Raw genomic sequence first — 19,721 nt, forward strand, 5'->3', positions numbered from 1 at the left:
ACATCACCATAAAAATAGACAAGTAGAGGTACTGCAACAAAAGAAAACCGTCAGCATCTGTTTCAATTCTTTTGCCCTTCTTTGATAGACTAACTGGCTTAATGGATATTGCTTAGCTTTAGTATAGCTTCTAACACAGTAATTCAATTACACCCAGCAGAAGAGGAGGATACAACTGCTCGTGCTCAGTGCATATACACATGGTCAGTCTCAGGCCTGCACTTGCACTCTGCCATGTCTTGCATATCCACCACCATTTCAGAGCACGCTAGGACTAAAGTGCAACAAAATCAGAAGAAAAAGCAAGGTCTCAGTCCCAAGCCTGAGTACACAACCAGGTGAGAGATTACCATTGATTGCATCAGGGCTTCCAATCTGTTTTAGTGGAAAGCCAAAAATGTCAACCATAATTTCCTCTGTGATACACAGTATCCTACAGACATCCTTGAGTTTGCACTAGAATAGAAGGGAAGAATTAATTTAGGCACTTAGGGATGAGATACAGTGTAAGAAGCTTTTCCTTTTGCCTCTTAGCTATTTACAGTCTCAGATAAAACAGATTGAGCTCACTCTCACAGTCAGGTACTGCATCTCATGTGACTGACAGTGTGAAACTAAAACTGAACTAGTTCTACAAAAGAAAGCAATTCAGAAGAAAAATAAGGAAGGGGAGATTTGAAGCACAGCAGAAGCCACCAACATTGACAGGCCAGTGTTTTATGTGCTTCGTATGGATGTTATGCAGCTATACTTGTTGGGTCAACCTGAGCTTAGGATTGTACAATTTTAACTACACAAGCAGGATTTAAGAATAGCATCCCACGGCTAAAATAGGAGGCAGACAGAAGTCCCTGGTTCTTTGCCCGAGTCATTTCTACTTTCATTACTGATTTGGATGATGAAACACAGTATGCTTTCACAAGGTTTGTGTAAAACAAAAGCTAGAATAGGTTGCGGTCACCTAATTTCATCTGTATAAAAGAGCAAGAGGAATTTCAATTACGAACACCAGCATTAAGCTTCACTTCAAGCTGATTCAGAGCCTAATCTTACACAATCACACACAAATTATGGCATAAGAATACCTATACATGCCTAGGGAAGATGCTCTACAAGCTCATTAAAACTCACAATTTGTTTCCAGTTAAGCTCCAATGGTAAAAAGGTAAATAAAGTAACCTTAATTTACAGATAGAGGCATAGGGGGGCCCCTGCAGTTTCAGACATCTTTTTGGCAGGTAGGTAAGTATAAATTCTGACAGAATCGCTGTTTAGGGTTTGGGTTAGTTGGGGCTTTTTTTGTTTGGGTATGGGGGTGTGGATGCGGGAGAAGAGGAGAAGAGAAGGGAGAAGGAGCAGAGAAATACGTTAGGCAATTCTTACATAGATACAATTTCTTATCACCAGGGCATATTCTTCCTATTTACAAACTGAGCACTTGAGTTTGCTGATGACTCAGCAAACTGAGTCATCACTGAAATATTTTTAAAGGAGTCAAATACATTATACTCACCAAGTACTTTTTCTACTAATGTCACATAAAAAGCTAACAAGCGTCTATATCCTGGACAAATCAACGTATTTATCAGCCATCTTGGCCACACTACCATAACAGGCATCTATTATCAGCTGACTATCTAGGATAACATCGGCATCTTTCCCCAGTTTACTGTTTTCTGGAATACACTGCCCCATCTTGTAAACAATCACCAATGAAAAGATTCATTTTTGCCTGAACAGGGCTTGAATGACTTTGATCAAAAGATCAACATTTTAAAGTACTGGCTCAATTCTTACTGAAGTCTGATTTTAACAGATTTTGAATTAGGTCCTTAATAAAAGGATAAAGATTTATTACTGGTTTATGAAATAAAAAAATCTATTGAATAACCAGCATACCTATATAATTATACCTGATATGTTCCAAAAATTACGTTTTGGAACAATCATGTGTGTCATATCACATTTGGTCAACTATATAACAATGCCTTTTAATTTTTAATGACCAAAGCCTGGAAACCTTGATCACTTGTTTATGAAAAGTTCTAGATATACTTAAAACTGAAGTTATTGGTTTTCCCATTAAAAAAAAAAGAAAGAAAGAAAAGAAAGCAAATCTGCCCTAGAAACACACATTAGCAACAGGAAAGGTCCAACAAGCACTTTAATACTGTTTTTTGGTTTTGTATTTTACTTTTTTGTAGAAAAAGATCAATAGGGTTTTGGAAGACTGTAGAATCACAGAATGATTGAGGCTGGAAGGGACCTCTGGAGATTATCTACTCCATCCCCCCCAAGCAGTGTCACGTAGAGCACATTGCACAGGATCATATCTAGGCAGGTTTTGAACATCTCCAGAGAAGGAGACTCCACAACCTGTCTGTGCAACCTGTTCCAGTGCTCTGTCACTCTCGTGATAAAGGTTTTCCTCATAATCAAGTGAAATTTCCTGTGTTTCAGTTTGTGCCCATTGCCTCTTGTCCTGTTGCTTGGCATCACTGAAGAGAGTCTGGCTCCATTCTCTTGACACTCTCCTTTAAGGTGCTTGTATACATTGGTAAGATCCCCTCTCCGTCTTCTTCAGCCTAAACAGGCCCAGCTCTTGCAGCCTTTCCTCATAAGAGAGATGCTCCAGTCTTCTAATCATCTTTATAGCCCTACAGGCCACATTCAGTTTCCACGCCCGTACTCCTCTTATACTGCCAGTTAATCCAATCTCACTAGATAGCAGGACTTCTCCTTACAGAATTTTACATCTTCAGAATCAGAGTGCCGGGCATCGGGATTTCTGCCTCCTTCTCCACGTCTCTAAGCTGCGAGAATTCTCTGTCTGAGCACTACTGACTCCATCATCCACACTGCTTCTGTGGTCGAGTGCTTGCTGGGGAGAGGAAAATGAAAAGTGACTCACACCTAGCCCTTCACCACCATCACGACAAGTAGCACAGCCTCAGCTTTGAGGAAGACAAGAACCAGAGGACTATATAGAGGCAAGAAATGATAAGGTCACACAGAAGGAACAGAAGATTATCATGAATTCTGCAGAAGTATTACTGCTAACATCAAACAAAGTAAATTTGAGTAGACTAAGTATGGAAGATTTAAAATTATGGAAGTTAAAATTCTCTATCTGAGCACTGCTCAAATTGTAATACACAACAGAAGTATAAGAAAAAAATCCGTACTATAGCTCAGAGAAAACACTTTACAGCTTTTCCACCTTCAGATTTAAGCTTCTAAGAACATTCAAAGTTTAACAATATTTTCTTATATAATAACACAGCTGTAAAAGACAAATCTTCATGTAAAGAAACATTTTGATCAAAGATCTCATACATGACAACAAAACAAAATAAAAAAATCCTAATAATTACATACAGTGCATTTTCACAGTAAGAAGTATTTGGTGAAAGGAAGAAGGATGAAGACAGACAGACTTGTCCTGTTCACTAAGAAGAGATAATACTACAATTTAATGTGTTCTCACCAGCCCAGGAAAATCCCTCTTATCTTCCCAAGAATGTTTCAAGTCTCTGCAAGAGGACTCAATTTATCACTTATCCTGTTATAAAAATGCTAGTAAGATTTCCCTGTCTAATGTGAGTTGCAGTCCCAAAGGCCTTGCCTTTGCTTCTCAAGCCCCCTAAAATGGCCTTTATTTCGGCCCCTTGTACAGTCACCTGACAGGTGGAGAACCCTCACCCATATCCCAGCTACTGTATCCTGTCACAGCCTGCAAGAGCACACTTGAAAACAAATTCCTCGTTGATGCAACCCAGCAGTATTTCTTCATTATTTTGCTAGTGTAACAATTCAGTAAACGTACATTTTGCATCACAACCAAACTTAGAACTCTGCAATATTGTAATTAAAATTCTTGTTAATTATGTTTCCCATCTTTAAACTAGCATGATAGCAGAAATAGACAATATCCTTTTAAAGGTATTACATTTTCCAGGCTTTATAGAGATAAGTACAATAGCTACAAGATCTCTGCTTTGAAAATTTCGTGATATAAACAACACAAACCAAACGTAGAAAAGAGTCATCAGAAAAAACAAAGTGACAGCAGTGATATCTGCATGGTCGTTAGTTCTGTAAGTGTTCAGAAGATGGGATAAGCTTGTTTGGCAAGTTTTTGTTTTGTTTTGTTTTTTTTAATTTTTGTCACACACTGCCTTACATGGAATAACTGAAGGGAGGAGTTAGGTTTTGCTTTTTTTAAGTGGAGTTAAATGCACCTTGGAAATATTTTCTCAGATATCATTCCTCCTATACCTCCATTTATTTCAAAATCACATCCACCCTGGCTTTGCTTACAAAGAAACAAAACAATATACATGCACATTTTTAGTTAAAATACTTTGCTTCCTCTGTTTCTTTGCACAGAGGAAAGTAACTCTTTCAGCCAAGTCAGCCTGTTCCTTTAAAAGGTAAAATGCTAGCAAGAAGTGACAAGCTACAATTTGTAAATGCAGTGCTACATACAGCTGGGAGAAAATAATCTAGAATACCATACCGAGATGAAAAAAGTAATATATGACCATATAGTAAGTTACACTTATGATAGGAGGACTCACCATAAATTAGCAAAAAAAGAAACATTACTATACAAAATGAACTGTGTTTATTTCAAAAATCAGTTCATATATGTACAACTTCATAATGCACAAACAAGTATTTTACATGTTTGTTTTTCAATAACAAACTACCTACCTTCACAAAATTTCTGCCCCTAGGAGACAGGTGCCTTATTGGAGTCCTCTACAAAATGAGTATGTGCAAGAACAAAGAATAATGGAAACAATATGATACTTTATAAAAAGAAGTTTTGAAACAATTTTAGAAGATAATTCCAAGTAAGCCTTTATTACTGTATTAATGGTAAAGTTATTAGATTACTTACATCCAGAGAAAAGACCCTGACATACTTATTTTAGTACAGGGACAGGGTGGTTTTTTTCAGATTTGTAAAAAAAATAGAGGTTTTAATACATTTTAAGAGGCAGACATACATTTTACTCCCAACTATTTTCTATTATTTTCAAAGATAAAGTGAGCCGATTCTGCAAAACTCCAACACATTACAAAATTCCATGTCATTATATCAAAAGAAAAAGTCTTCATAATGGCAAAACTTTAGCCTTTAGAGAAGCACGATGATGTTTGATATAGATCTTACCATTTAAAATGTGCAGTTTGCCCACTGTCACAGAAATTACTAAGTCTTCTCACTAACTTGAGATCCTGCCTTACACCTTTCATGCTTATCAACTTTATTTTTAAACTCTGCTATTTTCATTCCCATTATGAACTTTGATAACATATAAGCAGTCACACTCTCCAAACTCTGACTTCTACTTAACCCCAATGATTCAAACAAATTCAGCTGCACTTATATGCATTGCTGATACCAACCTTTCCTATCTGAATACTCTTCTCTGAAAATGGCAGTACTGTTTAGCTATTCAGTCAAGCCATTTCAAATGCAACTTCTTTGAATGAACTGGAATTTTGTCATTCCGAACACTGAACTGAAGAGTTTGTGAAGGGTTAATCCACAATTTAAATATTAAGAGGGAAATAAATAACTTTTATAATGATAGTGTACCAACTTGTTTAATACTATACGTTCTTTTTGTTTCTTTATGATCAGTATTACTGGCTTGAGTTTGTTTTTCAAACTAGAAATATCTAGTCCTGGCTTCATGACATATTGTCACCAGAATTATTACTTCTGTTTCTGAGGCTCTTTTCTCTTAATATTCCAATGATACTTCAGAAGTTTTAAAAGTTTTGCTTTACTAAAAAGTAGCTGTATCTCATGGACCCAAAGATATAAAGAGCACTTGGAGAAGAGCTCTCCACAGAAAGCAAGAGCATCCCTGACCATTCAGTCACAGGTTCAGATACCCAAAGATTCCCAGATCAAGCACAAGAAAATCTGTATTCCTGATACTTCTAACAAAAACAAACACAGCGTGCCTCCCTTTCGTAAGTCTACTAGCACTTCTCTGTACACTGACAGCAGCAAAACAGAGCAAGGTAATTAGATTCTCTGTTACAGGTCAAATACAAAGGAAACAACAACTCCTGGTACTTTTACGTTAATGGAGATGGGAAGAAAAATATTGGGCAAAACACTTTAATGTTCAAAGTAAAAGAGAAAGATGTTCTGTATCATCATCGCTTTTAAATAGAGCCAGTAAAACACTCCCAAGAAACATTGCTTTGGTATTCTAATAACCACAGCAGTGATATACTGCTTTATATTGCACATTGCAAATCACGAGGGATTTACTGCTTTCCTTACCTAACGCAAAGGAGCAAAGTGCCTACTCATATCTTCACTTCAAAGGTGCAATATAAGAATTATAAAAAAAATACATCCCAAATTATTATAATAGCAGCAGGTAATAAGTACTACGGAGTTCAAATTCCAGATGAACTGATTTTTGGTATGACAACTTCTACTACAGAGCTCCCCACAGTCACTGTTACATACTGCCTGCACATAGCTGTAAAAGATTTGCAATGTGTGCTATGAAAACTTACAAATATCTGCACATAAAAGCTATGAAAAGCAAAAAAAAAAAAAAAAGTGTGCAAATATACATCATAAAGTTATATTCTTCTATTTTGCTACATATAATTAAGCCATAAGGCACAGAACTGTTAGTAATCAAATGTTTTCAGCAGTGAGAAATTAAATTGACTTCAGAAGGATGTAAGGGATGCTCATAGAGAGAACAAGAAAAAATTAAGCTCATTCAAATATACCTCTTTTCCATAAAGTTATACAGTCTCAAGGACTAGAATTAAATTCATTACACAAATTACATCAAGTGATGTTTAAATACGTCAAATTTTCAAGCATACTGAAATTAAAGTAACATCAGCACTCTAAGGGGAGGTGAAAGAACTATGAAATTTTAGCATTTCAGAACAAGAATGCTTGCTTGAGTCTTCCCCATCCGTTTCCTCCAAAAATGCCAAAGACAGAACACCCAATGTTAATCTATCTTCATGAGTAGTCTCTTCTTAACTTATCACTGAGAACGCTTGAAGCCTTACAAATATTAATGAATTTTAAGCAGATCCATTTATAATATTAAATGTTAGAAAACTAACAGTTTCGGAACCACTACTTCTGCAAAACGGGAATTTTATCACCTTTGAACTTTCATTCCAGGGCTTTCCATGAGACATTCTAACATTTTTCAGAGAGGTATTCCCTATATCCATGATAACTAGAGACTGACACCATGGTATGTCCTTGTGGAAGCAATTCTTTGTGAATGATATTTCTAAATCAGTGTTATCAAGTGTTGTCATAGAAATGTCAATGTGTTTATTGGAGGCCTCCCCCCAGCACCTCCCCCCCCAAAAAAATGCATTTTTCTTCTCCTCAAATCTCTGTGTAAGACAGCTCTCTCAATAGGAAGAACAAAACAATATGCTACCCCAAGGGAGGAAGAACTGAAATGGAAATGAAGGGCCATTGTAACATCCTGCTCTGTAACAACCTGTCAATGTACAATCACCAAGAAAAGAATCTTAGCACTATAGTTTTCTCAAAAGTATGCATGAAAGATTATACACCAGTTTCTCAGCCTTCTGCTAAAAATACACAGTTCTCCTCACATATATTTCATATATTTATGAAAATTTTAAAATGCTTGGTAACAAGAGAAGCTATAGTTTAAGCTTCGAATTCCTTCATTGTATACTACTCAGATTCACTGAAGGGCAGAAACACACAGTTACTAGTGGCAGACTTTTTTTTTTCCCTGTGACAAGTTGCTCAGCCTTGCTAATTAGACTTCACCAACATCCCAAAAGGAGAGCAGGATTCCAGGCTCTTGGAAGATCACCTCAAAACGAACCGTGCTATCATGCTAGTTGGAGACGAAGCTCCTACAGGCTGTGTGCCATTTTGGAGGAGAAGCAGAGCTGTTCTTCAAGCTATCCTCAGAAATCCACCAGGAAATAGAAGGAAGGCACAGACCATGTGCATGTGCAAGCGCATGCATTTAACAGAAAATTCAAAGAGAAATAAAACCTATTAAAAAAAAATCATGAAAGCACTGCTACAGAAGTCCCTCCCACATGCCCTAAAGGCAGACTGTTCCTAGAGATGTCTTTCCTCCACAAGAGAATCTCCAAGCCTATACTCAGCAGAACCACAACTACTCATTGTCTCTGGTTTTCATATAGAAAAGAAATGTCCCAATATGAAAAGAGCTAATAGCAAAACTGCTACTGATATAATGTTGAGGTTTATTTTACAATAAGTCATGCACACTTATGAAACACAGGCCCAACCATAGCATTATGAGGGAGAACTAGAAGAGAAGTTCTTTGCCAAATTCCCTATTCTCTTCTATCCATTCCTAACCATAAAAATAATCAAGATATCATTCTGACCACTGGGATTTTTAGAATCTCATGGAGAAAATGCAATTGAACAAAAAGAAGCTGAGTGTTCTAAGTAATAACTTCTGGAGATTCTACCTAATAGTCTATTTTTCTCGTTTGTACTTCAAAAGGAAATAACCTGTTTTGCATTAAAGAAACTCAGGCACACAACCTTTAATAGAATCAGCATCCTGGTGCAAGAGCCTTTTATATATTGGTCTTTTGTCCACATACAGACTTCTCAAATTCCCCACTTCTTACTTTTCTTACCTGTGTTCTTATCATTTATCTTATCCATTTTCTATCACGGTGACACCAATATACTAAAAATGCATAGTGCAGAGTACCCATCATTTATTGTAGAACTGATAGCTAATAGTTATAGCTAATATCAAGTGCTCTGTTAGAAAATACCAAGCATAACAGTTAAATGAAAAGCTACCAGCAGCTGAGAGATCACAAATATAAATTAAAAAGAAATTAAGGTTGAAAAAAAATGTATTGCATGCCTTCATTCCTCACATTTTAAATCATAAGAAATATTTTAAAATCAACGTAGAATTTCCACCTTCCTGATGTAAATTAATACACATTTAGCAGTATCCAGTAATGTTGGTACACTTCAATCAACTTGTTTATAATTCTCTCCTTCTCAGCCAGCTAGTTTATCCCTTAAATGCAGCTCTGGTCTACTCTTTTAACAGAATAAATAAAATCTTAAGAAGAATGCTGAAAATGCTGAAAAGAAAATCCTGTGCGATAAGCAACTACAGATGGGGGAAAAAAAAAGCTTCAGAGGTTAGGAAAAAAAAATTTTTTGATTTTTTTGTCCAAGTAACTAAAAGAGAAATGAAATGTCTTCCCTAATTGTTAGTTTATCTTCAAATTTCTCGTGTGAGCAAGATTAATATAGAGTGAACTTCCATTAATACTAACTGAAGTTACTCTATTTAATGCTTCAGAGTTAAGCCAGTGAGAAATGGCTCTGCAAAACAAAGACATGTGCAAGTATAACGGCTGTACAATGGCAATCCTTCACTTGGTATTTTCTGTGTTAAACACATTCAATACAATACACTGTCAAGATCTATAACATTTAGAAAATTCTACACAAAAATATATTTCTCTTAAAACATTATCAATAGAGATGCATCATTAAAACTTTGCTTCAAAATGGATTTAATGTTATTGACAGAGAATCAAAGCAAAGATAAAACTCTAAAGCTTCTTCTACAGCTTCAGGTATCAGCACTTCCTTACACATTCACCCATGCTAAGTATATATTAAAAAGAAAGTAGGTGTATTTACACCTTTATACACCAAACTCAAAGCCTTAATATAGTTTGATCATAATTTAGAGCTTCTTCCTCCATCTCCTTAAAAATCTAGAAACGAATAAAGTTGTTTTGCACTGTGATTAATTACAATCACTATTAAGGCCCACGAGCTAGTCAAAAAAATTTCAATGCAGAAAAAGAGATGTAGTGCTTGTATTTATTAGATTATGAAAGTGTCCGCTATGTGCTACCTGGATTTTAAACAAAATATCTATTCCTTGGACTGAATTTAAATTTTCACCACACAATGTACTAATATCATAAAAATAAGCTTCTGCAAAAAGAGGCACTTTTAATGTTTGAAGACAAAAAAATAAAATAAATAAATAAATAAGAGTGAGGATAGCGCTATCATGCTTTATTCCCAGGAAATTAACAATTATGGAGAAACAGTGCATCAGGCAAATGTACTACTAAAAAGTTAAAAGCACTTCCATTTTGAAGGCAAATGTATCTCACAGGAAAGCTTGCAATAATCCATGAATCTGAATCACATCTGAAAACTTGAATAGAACTCTCCAGAAGCACTACTATTCTCCTTATTCCTTCCCTCAAAAGTTTGACAGATTCACATCATATGACTTCTACCATTCAATAAATTTTCTTGAATTGTTTCAGGAAGACAGCAAGGAGTTACGCCTGACCTGTAAATTGATTTAAACACTATATAAACTCGTAGTGATTGATATAACAAAAATTTTGCAGTGAAAATATACCGGACATATCAGACAAGCACAATAAAAAAGCAAAAGCAAATGATGTTCAAGAACAGCATTAAGTATTCAGAGACAGATTTAAATAAATATCAAGCACTTCTGTTGACAATTAAAAAAGAGATTTCAAAAGACTGACCGAACTGTTATTCAGATTCACTTAAAAGATTTAATGATTTAGGAGACTGCATTTCCCAGTTTTTCTTCCTTCTAGCCCTCTTCTGCTCTAATACCCAATTGATGTTTTAAAGACGATGTTTAGCAAATCCTTGAATTTTAATTGAGAAGCTGATTGAAGAACTAAGCAGTATGGTTCTACCTGTTCATCCAGATCTATATGCATCATTTTTTTTCACTATAACAACAGAATACAGAGAAGAGGATTATTTCAAAAGCAATATAGAAGTTTTCCATTTTACTCAGGAAGATGCTCAAGAACTATACAACCTTTCCTCTAACCTTTCACCAATGTGAAACTCTGGGAAAGAAAAATTGGAATTAGCACTAAAATAATTACTATATATGCAAGTATATATAAAAGTCCAAAATTATGGTTATCTATTTATATAAAAGTGTTACATGTATTGAATATAAATATTAAATATACACATCATATGTGTCATTAAATATCCAACTTGTTCAAGTCAGTGTATATCCCAATATTATTTTTAGTTCTACCAGTTTCGTTTACTATTTCCAAGAATATCACAGTTTTTATATTAATTATTAAAACAACCAAGGAGGCACAAAATTAAAGGTTAAATCCCGAAGTCTTGAATAGTACCCTTGGACCTTTGTGCAGTTGCCTCACTTGGCAGAGGAGGAAAGCTGTCTTGCTTCCTTCAGATTTGCTGCTCACAACTCAGTCTCAAAGAGTAGGAAGAACACTTCCATGGCTTTCATTTTATAGCCTTTACATGACCCTTCAGAGCTTTCCTGATAGGACTACTATTGCTGTGCTCAGGGACACATTTTCAACATATATATCCATTCTTGATTACTTCTTCAGCCCGATTTTTGAATTTGTCATTCTGCATCTTTTCCTGACTCTATCAACTTCTCAGTTTTGCCACTATACAGGTCAAACAGAAAGGCTCCAAGGAAATCTCATATGTATAAGCATAAGCTCACTGCCACAGCTGACTGGATAATTTTTTTTTATTCCCCCCCCCATTATCATCATCTTCCATATGCCCAGCATATAAAGATAAGTTAATTTTTCAACTACCTTTAAATTTCTTAACATAATACCTTAGTGAAAACCCACTGCTTAATTTTATCTTTCTATTTAAAAATTTCAGTGGAAACATTTTAAAACATCCATTTGGCTTCAGTATTTTCAACTCAAAAACAAAGTGAAATTAATTGAAAACTATTCTAAGTTGCCTAGAATGAAAAAATACAATCTTAATAAAACATTGTTAGGATCTGTTCAGTTGGACCAGCTGAGACTTTTTTCCATTTTGTGTGTTTTCTCTCTTTCCTAAGTGTACTTTAAACGCTTAGCAGTCTATAACCATAAAGGATCTGATCTGCCAAATGAAGATAGAAAAATTCTCCTTACTACAACATTCACAGAAGAGAAAGATATCAGAGCCTCAGACTTCAGTATTTTCCAGTTACTAGAACCCTTTTCAACAACAGTTATGATGGAAATTAAAAAAAATCTGCAGCTATGGTTGACTGCCCCTTCCCCTCAATGTTAAACATGATAAAAAATAATTTCTCTGATCCTATAGAGACTTTTGCCTACTGTTACACAGAATATATCACTCTTCCTTCACCAGGTCTTTGTAACTATAAGCAGGAAATAGCATGTTTTTTCAGAGCAGAAGCAAGACAGTATTACTGACAGGGCCACTTGCCTCAAGGGTTCTGACTAGCACAAGTGACACCAACCAGTGTCGTTAATTTAATTTTCTTTTTGAGATAAAAAGATGATGGACAGACTCTTGAAGCAAAGGAATCATCTGCACACTTTAGACTGCCCCACCACATAGAGTTATATTTGAAAAGTGGTTTGCCACCACGAAGTTTATAAATTTTCATTTGAACACACTGAAATTCAGAAAATCCTTTCAGCTGTAGTTTCCAACATTAACCAGGAAAACATTACACTCACTTCCCTGTTCTTTCAAACCTTAAAACAAGACAAACTGATTAATAAATAGAAAACTCAGCATTCAATGATAAAAGAAAGCTTCCACCAGAGTTTAAGATAAACATTGTATAAAGAAATATTGCATTTAAAAATTGACATCCAATTATTTACTGCAATCTCCTGCAATCTAGAATTGTATTTTAAAGAATATATTTTATAAGAAGCAATAATGTTTTTATATTTAGAGATGTTTTAAAATATCGGTAACTTGAGTGCAAGGCAAAACTCGTAATGGTTGTCATAAATATGTGCTCACACTTGCACATCCCCTTAACTTCATTCCAGCCACAGTCATTGTCTACCTCTCCTCTACTTTGCTGCCTTTTTTTTTCCATGCCCTACTCAAAGACAGAACCTACTCTCTTTGTGTAAAAACACAAAAACTCAAATCTAGAGAGTAACTGCAAACTGCTATTTGTTCTGCCTGAATGTTTTATTCTTGTCTTCTTCACGTACTTGCATATCCTGTTTAGATTGTACACTTTCAAGAGTAGAACCTGCATTTTACTCTGTGAAGTTCCCAGCCTAAAAGGGCTGCAACAATAGCTGTTCTCTCAATGCTTCCTTAATAATAATAACAATCTGTTCTACAGTTTAATTTCTTCTTGTTTCTTTAAAGCCATTAAGCAAATCACAGACTTAAGAACATACTACCACCACAGGGTGACCTGCAGTAAATGGTCTGAAAAAGAATCCTTTGTAACAGTCAAAAACTTTTACTCGTATTATAGTTCAAGGGCATAAAAATTCTGAATGAAGGCACTAAAAGTTTAGGGAAAGCATGCCATTTCATCTTTTCCTTCCCCTTTAAGTTACCCTCTAATAGAGAGGCTATTTAGAAATGTCACGTCCAAAGTGCTCCAAAGTTCTAAGTTTTTTTTAAGAAGCACTGCTCAAAAACGTTTCACATAACTTTCTTCTTTGAAACTCAATTAAAATTCCAAACTATAAACACTTATGCTTTTCACACCAAACACTGTTCACTACAGCACAAAAAAAATGTACAGAGTTTCATTATCCAGATCAAGTAAGTATCCAGGATCTTTTCTATCTTACAGAGTTGCAGTATAAACAGGAGGATACATGTAGTTTTGAACTTGCACTATTTAGCAACACATTCAAAACTTACCTCGGGGCTTTATAATAACCACTTTAAACAAACGGTGGGAATGATAGTAAGAAGAAAAAGTGCTTAGCTCATTCCCAACTTCAATTAAGAACACTGATCCTTACGCTTCTGTCCTTAAACCATTGTGGGCAAGCACAGAGCAGATCGCACAGCAACACATGATCTTTCGTATCACATGCTTGGCAGTACGCTCATTTCGCTCCGGTAACTCCGCTCAGACCCCAGGCACAAGTTCGGCTGTTGTTCCGCAGCGCGGCACGCCTGCTTCCCCACACCGCACCCCGGGCACGAGTCTCCTCTCGGAGGCTACGAGCCCAGCAGGGCGAGCCCGGGTTTGCGCCCCCCACCCCCGCCGCCCGGGCGAGGGCCGGGGAAGGACCCCGCGAAGGGGCTCGGCCGCCGCGCCAAGCCGGCGCAGCCTCCCCCGCGCAGCCCGTCCCGCCGCGGGCACCGCCGCCGCGCACGGGGCGGCGGGCGGAGCCGAGCCGAGCCGAGCCGCGCCGCGCCGCTGGCCGCCGGCCCCGCGGGCTGCCTCCGCCGGGGCAGCGAGGCCCGGCCGCCGCCCCCAGGCCCTGCCCCGCCGCCGCCCCGGCCCGCACTCACGCTCGAAGTCCGAGTCCGAGTCCTCGTCGCCGCGGTCGGGCTCCTCCTCGCCGTTGGACTCGGTCTGCATGGGCTCCCCGTCGAAGTTGACCCCCCTGCGGCCGCCGCCGGCCGCCGCCGCGGCCTCCTGGTCGCGGGCATCCCGCAGGCGGGCGAAGTAGTCGGCGGCGAAGCCGAGGAGGTCGGACGGCCGGTGCCGCAGCACCTCCACCGTGTAGCCCTGCAGCAGCTCGGTGAGGCCCGGCGGGATCTCGATGCTCATGGCGCCGGGACTGCGGAGGCCGCCGCCGCCGCCGCCGCCGCCTCCCCCCGCGGCCGCTGTGGCGGTGGCGGGCTCGGGGCCTCCCTCCCGGGGCGCTCGCTGACTCCCGCCGCTCCGGTCACGCCAGCCGCGCCGCGCCGCGGGGAGGGGGGAGGGGAAGGGAGGGGAGCGCCCCGGCGGCGGCGCTGCGCACGCGCGGCCGCGAGCGCGGGGCCAGCGGCCGCGCACGCGCCGAGCGGCGAGGCGCGCGTGCGTCACAGTGAGGCGCGGCGCGAGCCGGGGGCGCGAGGGCGGGGGCGCGGCGCTGTGGCGGGAAGCCTGAGGCGCCGGGGGAGGGGCGGCGGGGCGCGCGCGGCCTCGTGCTCGGCCGCTCGAGGCCCCCAACGGCCGCGGCGCCCTCAGCAGCGGGCCCGCAGCACCATGCGAAGGGTCAAAGGGGTTTTGCACCGTGTCGGCAAATCTGGCTTTTAAATTATTCCCAGAACGAAGCTAACGGCTTTGTGTAATAACAAGAAAATAGAGGCTGTGGAGGCTGATGGAAACTCTGCTTCTCATCGTCCATCATCTTCAGTATTTAGCTGTATTTATAGCATAAGGAAGCTTTTTTACAGCTTTCTTCAGGTTAGTCACTGCATATATTAACTTCTTTCCCCCCCCTTTCTGCTAAGCCACAGTATGGGTGTGTATATTTCCAAAGATATAGCAGGAGTGGAATAAGGATGTTTTCTTTGGTTTTGAGTGGGATTAGATTTTGGCCATCTTTGAGCCCTCTGATTGCTTGTCAGAATAACTCAGTTAATAAATGGCTCTTAAAAGCAGTGAGCACAACAGGAGTCAGCAGGTCTTTGCACCTCTTGGCAAAATCCTTATAAAACCACAGTGTTGTCATCTGTGATTCTGCAATGATGGTATTGATCTACTTAATACTGCACGTGAGAGTGGTAAAGTTGAAGGTTTTCTGAAATGTTAAGCATTTCATTAATTGCTGATGTGTATGAGCATTGGAGATGCCTGTTCATTTGATGGCAAATGAGTTTTACTCAGCTTTTTCCTTGTATTCTTTGTCAAAAGAGTGCGCGCTTCGTGCTGTTATCTGTTTATATGTGTGGGGAAGGTTTGGCAGATGCCCAGTGGTAGATTCTGACTGGATGGCATGGAGCCATCTGCCCTTAAGATTTGAAGTTGTTGGAAAGCTAGTCGTAGAAGAAAACAGGGCTTACAAGCATGAGTTGATGGGAACAGGGATGATGGCTTGGTCACGCCACCATGTGTTGACAGTGTAAATATTTTTATTTAATTCTTCTTTTGTTTCAACAATAGAAGGGCAGAACTTGACATGAACTCAAAATACAGTTTTAATTTACAAGCTCAGAATTGGCTGATGCAATTTATTGTGTGTTTTGTTTTTGTTTGCTCATGTGCCAAAAGGTCCTATCGCTTAACCAGATGGTTGATACCACACTCCTGTACAAAGGTAGTCTACTCATCACTATTGCATGAACGACACAACTGAGGATCCCGGAACACCATATTCAGAGCTTTTTCTGACCATTTTCTGAGAGGGGCCAATGAGGAAGTCTTGTGGCTCTTATTCAGCACCCACTGCCTCTGTTACAAGATGTTCTTTGTAATATGGCTCTTATATTTTTATGTAGGGCACGATTACTTCTGGCATCCATACAAAATTAACAAATTAAAGACAATATAGGAGATTGATTTGCTTCATCTCATCAGTTTATCTGGATATTTACTCTGGAGCTGTTTCCATTTCTATTGTTTTTTGCAGCAGGCACCAAAACTGCTATATTCCTGTTCTTGAAAGATAATTAGTAATAGTTGCTGCTTTTTCATATATTACCCTTATCTTATTATCTTTCTGATGATCTCAAACAATACCAGAGCATACTGCACCTGCTCAATATACATACTTTATCTGCTGATAGAAATGGGTTTGATCTGTGAGAAACCTATATTTTGTTGTTTTCCGCAAAAATATGTTTCAGATTTCTGATGAGATCTTCCTTCTTTTGCCAGTTGGGTGCTGAAGATTTTACTGGTGATAGGGAGGTAAAAATAAAATTTAAAAAAATGCTGTGAAAATGAAAAGAGAAAGAATGTAAATGTTAAAAAAAGCAAGTAGGGTCAGAGGAAGAAAGAGAATCCGCAATTCCAAGGGAATACAATTATTTTTCTTTCCCAGTCTCTTGCACAACAGCCAGCCACTTGACAATTGCCTACTTCTGGCATTACTCAGCTCTTGTATCAGCTTTTAACGTTTGTTGATAATTTTCTCTCATTTGTGCCTGTGTATAAATCTGGTTATTTATATGAAAAAATGTGTTACCAGTAAATATTGTTAAGTCTCTGAAGAGCTACATTGTGTTAGACTTCTGATATTTATATGTCCGTGTGTAACTAATCAGCTTCATGGGAACATAAACAGTGAAGGTCTGTTTAGCCTCTCTGTGAAGGTCAGCAGATAAAATAAAGAGCATCCAAGGTCACATGAAGCACACTTCCAAGCTGTTTTACACCACAGTTTATTGCATTTCTTTGTATATTTTTTGTTTTGTAATGATCAGAATTAATGGCACATTTATGCAAGAGACTTGTCTGTGATCAAGTTAATTGTAATACTGCATGCTGTGCAAGCTTTTCTTTCTCTCTAGGTTTGCATTAGCTTTTTAATTATTATAATAATAAGCACCCACATTAAAAGAATGCTAGAAAAGAAATTAGGAAGTGCACTTGCAGGCTTAATTTTGTCTCCTCTATAATGATGTCTTTAATTTTCTTTAATTTTTTTCTTTAATTTTCTCCAGAGGTCCCTTCCAATCTTACTGATTCTATGATTCTATGAATTTGCATAGCATGGCCAACACTTATTTTCCTCCACTTGGTTCCTGGTTTATTCAGCACATAGTATAGAATTAGAGTTGTGTAATTGATGTATCTGGCCCCCCCCCAATTATTTTTCTCTCTTTCTTTCTTTTTTTTATGATTATATTTTCTCATTATATTTTTTTAGTATCTGAGAACTATTCCTATATTTTTCTTGTACTCTTGCATTTATGCTCCCAAATGTTGAGGCCTCTTCCCCTCACTCTACCTGTGCTACCTAGTCCTATGTGATTTTGGAACATACTTAGTGAAACTCTGATGGACCTTCAGTGTTTGTACTGCCAGTGAGAGATGTGTAGTTGCAAGTTAAAAGTCAAAATAGTCTATGTAATCTTGCACTGGGGAAGAATAATCAGATTAACCCTACAGATTGGCTCTTAAAAAGTAAAATAAATTCTGTTACAACAAGTAATAATTTGCTTCTCAATAAACATGTCAGCACCAGCCAGAGCTCAGATGCTGTATAAACATATGTACATCTTGTATTAATTACATATTGGCTTCAAATTCACTACAAGTAATTCAGCACACGGATAATGAGTGAACACATTAAGTATTCTGATAGTTTATATTAGGAAACAGAATCTCTTGTTTGAGATTCTTGAGTCTTGAATTCAAGTCAGGTTTAGGGTCTTCTATAAACAAAATGATATCCTACCTTTGGCCTGCTGAATTGTGGAATGCAAATGGGATGCTATTGAAGCTGAAAGTATGAATTCATGAGGAACAGATTCAGCAGTGGCTTTGAAATTCAGAAGTTGGCAGCAGCTTTTGGTTTTAAATCATTTGTTAGTTCCAAGTAGAGGGAAATACCATCTATAGTTGCCCTGTTTCTTGTACTGTCTTTCCAAACATCTGCTACTGACCACTCTTGGGACACATCATTAGGTTTGAGTATCCCTTGGTCTGACCCACAAGAACGAATGAATGAATGTAGTCAGGCTCCGTCCAGAGCATCTTAACACTGTAGGTAGTATTTTTTGTGCATTGTCCTATACCAGTGTCGTTCATATTGAGAAGTTTAAAGCCAAAATTAAATAATTTAAAGACCACATTAATAAGTATAAAAATGTTTTAAAGCCAAATGAGGTAGGCATTGTATTTGTGACTCCCTAATCAGATTTGCTTGCCATTTTCCTGTATTTAGCTGCTTGGTACCTAGTTTAGTTTACTGCAGATGTCAAACCTATCCAGCCAACATCATGGAGCCATTGAGGTGAAGACAGACAGAACTGTTTGATCATCTTATGCAAAATGCTGGAAACTTCAGGTCATTACCTTTCCCACAGTCCTTTCTGTGCTGAATCCAGGAACTTGGGTTTGGCCATGTATTCTGTCTCAGGCAGTCACAGTAGGAGATTCTGTTTGCAAAGAGTGCCTAAGCCCGGCTGTTTTCTGCAGTCTACTCCTCTTGTACTCCTCTAGCATCTCCAGCTGTTCTATTAGGGATGTTAGAGGGTGCATCCCTGGTTATTTCTTCCAGTTCCCAGTCTTAAACTTGTTGTTATTGACTCCTCTAATCACTTTCTGAATCTGGAAGTATGATGTGCTTCCACAGTATCTCATGGCAGCAGGTTCTGGAAGTTAACTACCTGTCATGTAAAGAGGTATTCTCTTTAACCAGTTTTTAATCACTCTTCTAGATTTACTAAATGCCTCTTAGTATTGAAGGATTTGATGAATAATGGTTCTGCACATGTTTTCCTTGTGGCTTCGTGATTTTGTAAAACTTGATCTTACATTGCCTGAGCTTTCTCCAAATTCTCCTCCAGAGACAGCTGCTCCAACCTCATGATCACGTTAAATACTCTATTCTGTGCATACCTTCTCAAATACTGCTATGTCTTTCTTGAGTACTGCGTGCAGTTCTGGTCTTCATAGCTCAGAATATGGTCTTACCATGGTTTTACAGAGCAGAAGAACAATGTCGTCTGTGTTGTTATCAGTCAATTTTGTTGGGATTTTTGGCTGCTGCATCATAATGAACTGAAGCTACACAGTCTTGATTTGAGGGCATCAGGAGATGAAAAATTTTCCACTTCCCTCAGTGTGTTTCTCCAAAGATTAATCACCCTCATTGTTAAAAATATGCCTAATTTTGTATTTGAAAGTTTGTATGTTTAACTTTCAGACTTTGGTTTTTGTGCTCTTTTTCTACCTAGTGCTTTCTTCTGTCATTAGAAGTGTGCATAACCA

General features: G+C 38.4%; 2 protein-coding genes across 4 annotated transcripts in view; one reads left to right on the forward strand and one right to left on the reverse strand.

The window, feature by feature from the left end:
• The window catches only part of PRKAR2A (protein kinase cAMP-dependent type II regulatory subunit alpha), a 74,193-nt gene extending 59,451 nt beyond the window's left edge, over window positions 1-14,742 (reverse strand). The window contains exon 1 of the mRNA XM_062585297.1: window positions 14,363-14,742. Within this exon, the coding sequence (XP_062441281.1) occupies window positions 14,363-14,624 (262 nt within the window). The 5' untranslated portion in view covers window positions 14,625-14,742. The remainder of the gene's footprint in view (window positions 1-14,362) is intronic.
• ARIH2 (ariadne RBR E3 ubiquitin protein ligase 2) overlaps window positions 14,331-19,721 on the forward strand; it is a 73,757-nt gene continuing 68,366 nt past the window's right edge. For 2 of the 3 annotated variants that reach the window (XM_062585292.1, XM_062585294.1), the window contains exon 1: window positions 14,331-14,595. The gene's annotated coding sequence lies outside the window, so the exon portion shown is untranslated. Of the gene's footprint in view, window positions 14,596-15,106; window positions 15,246-19,721 lie in introns of all 3 variants that reach the window. The other variant, XM_062585289.1, reaches the window with a different exon arrangement.

This window comes from Rhea pennata, chromosome 12 (assembly GCF_028389875.1).
Source record: "Rhea pennata isolate bPtePen1 chromosome 12, bPtePen1.pri, whole genome shotgun sequence".
Taxonomy (NCBI): Eukaryota; Metazoa; Chordata; class Aves; order Rheiformes; family Rheidae; genus Rhea; species Rhea pennata.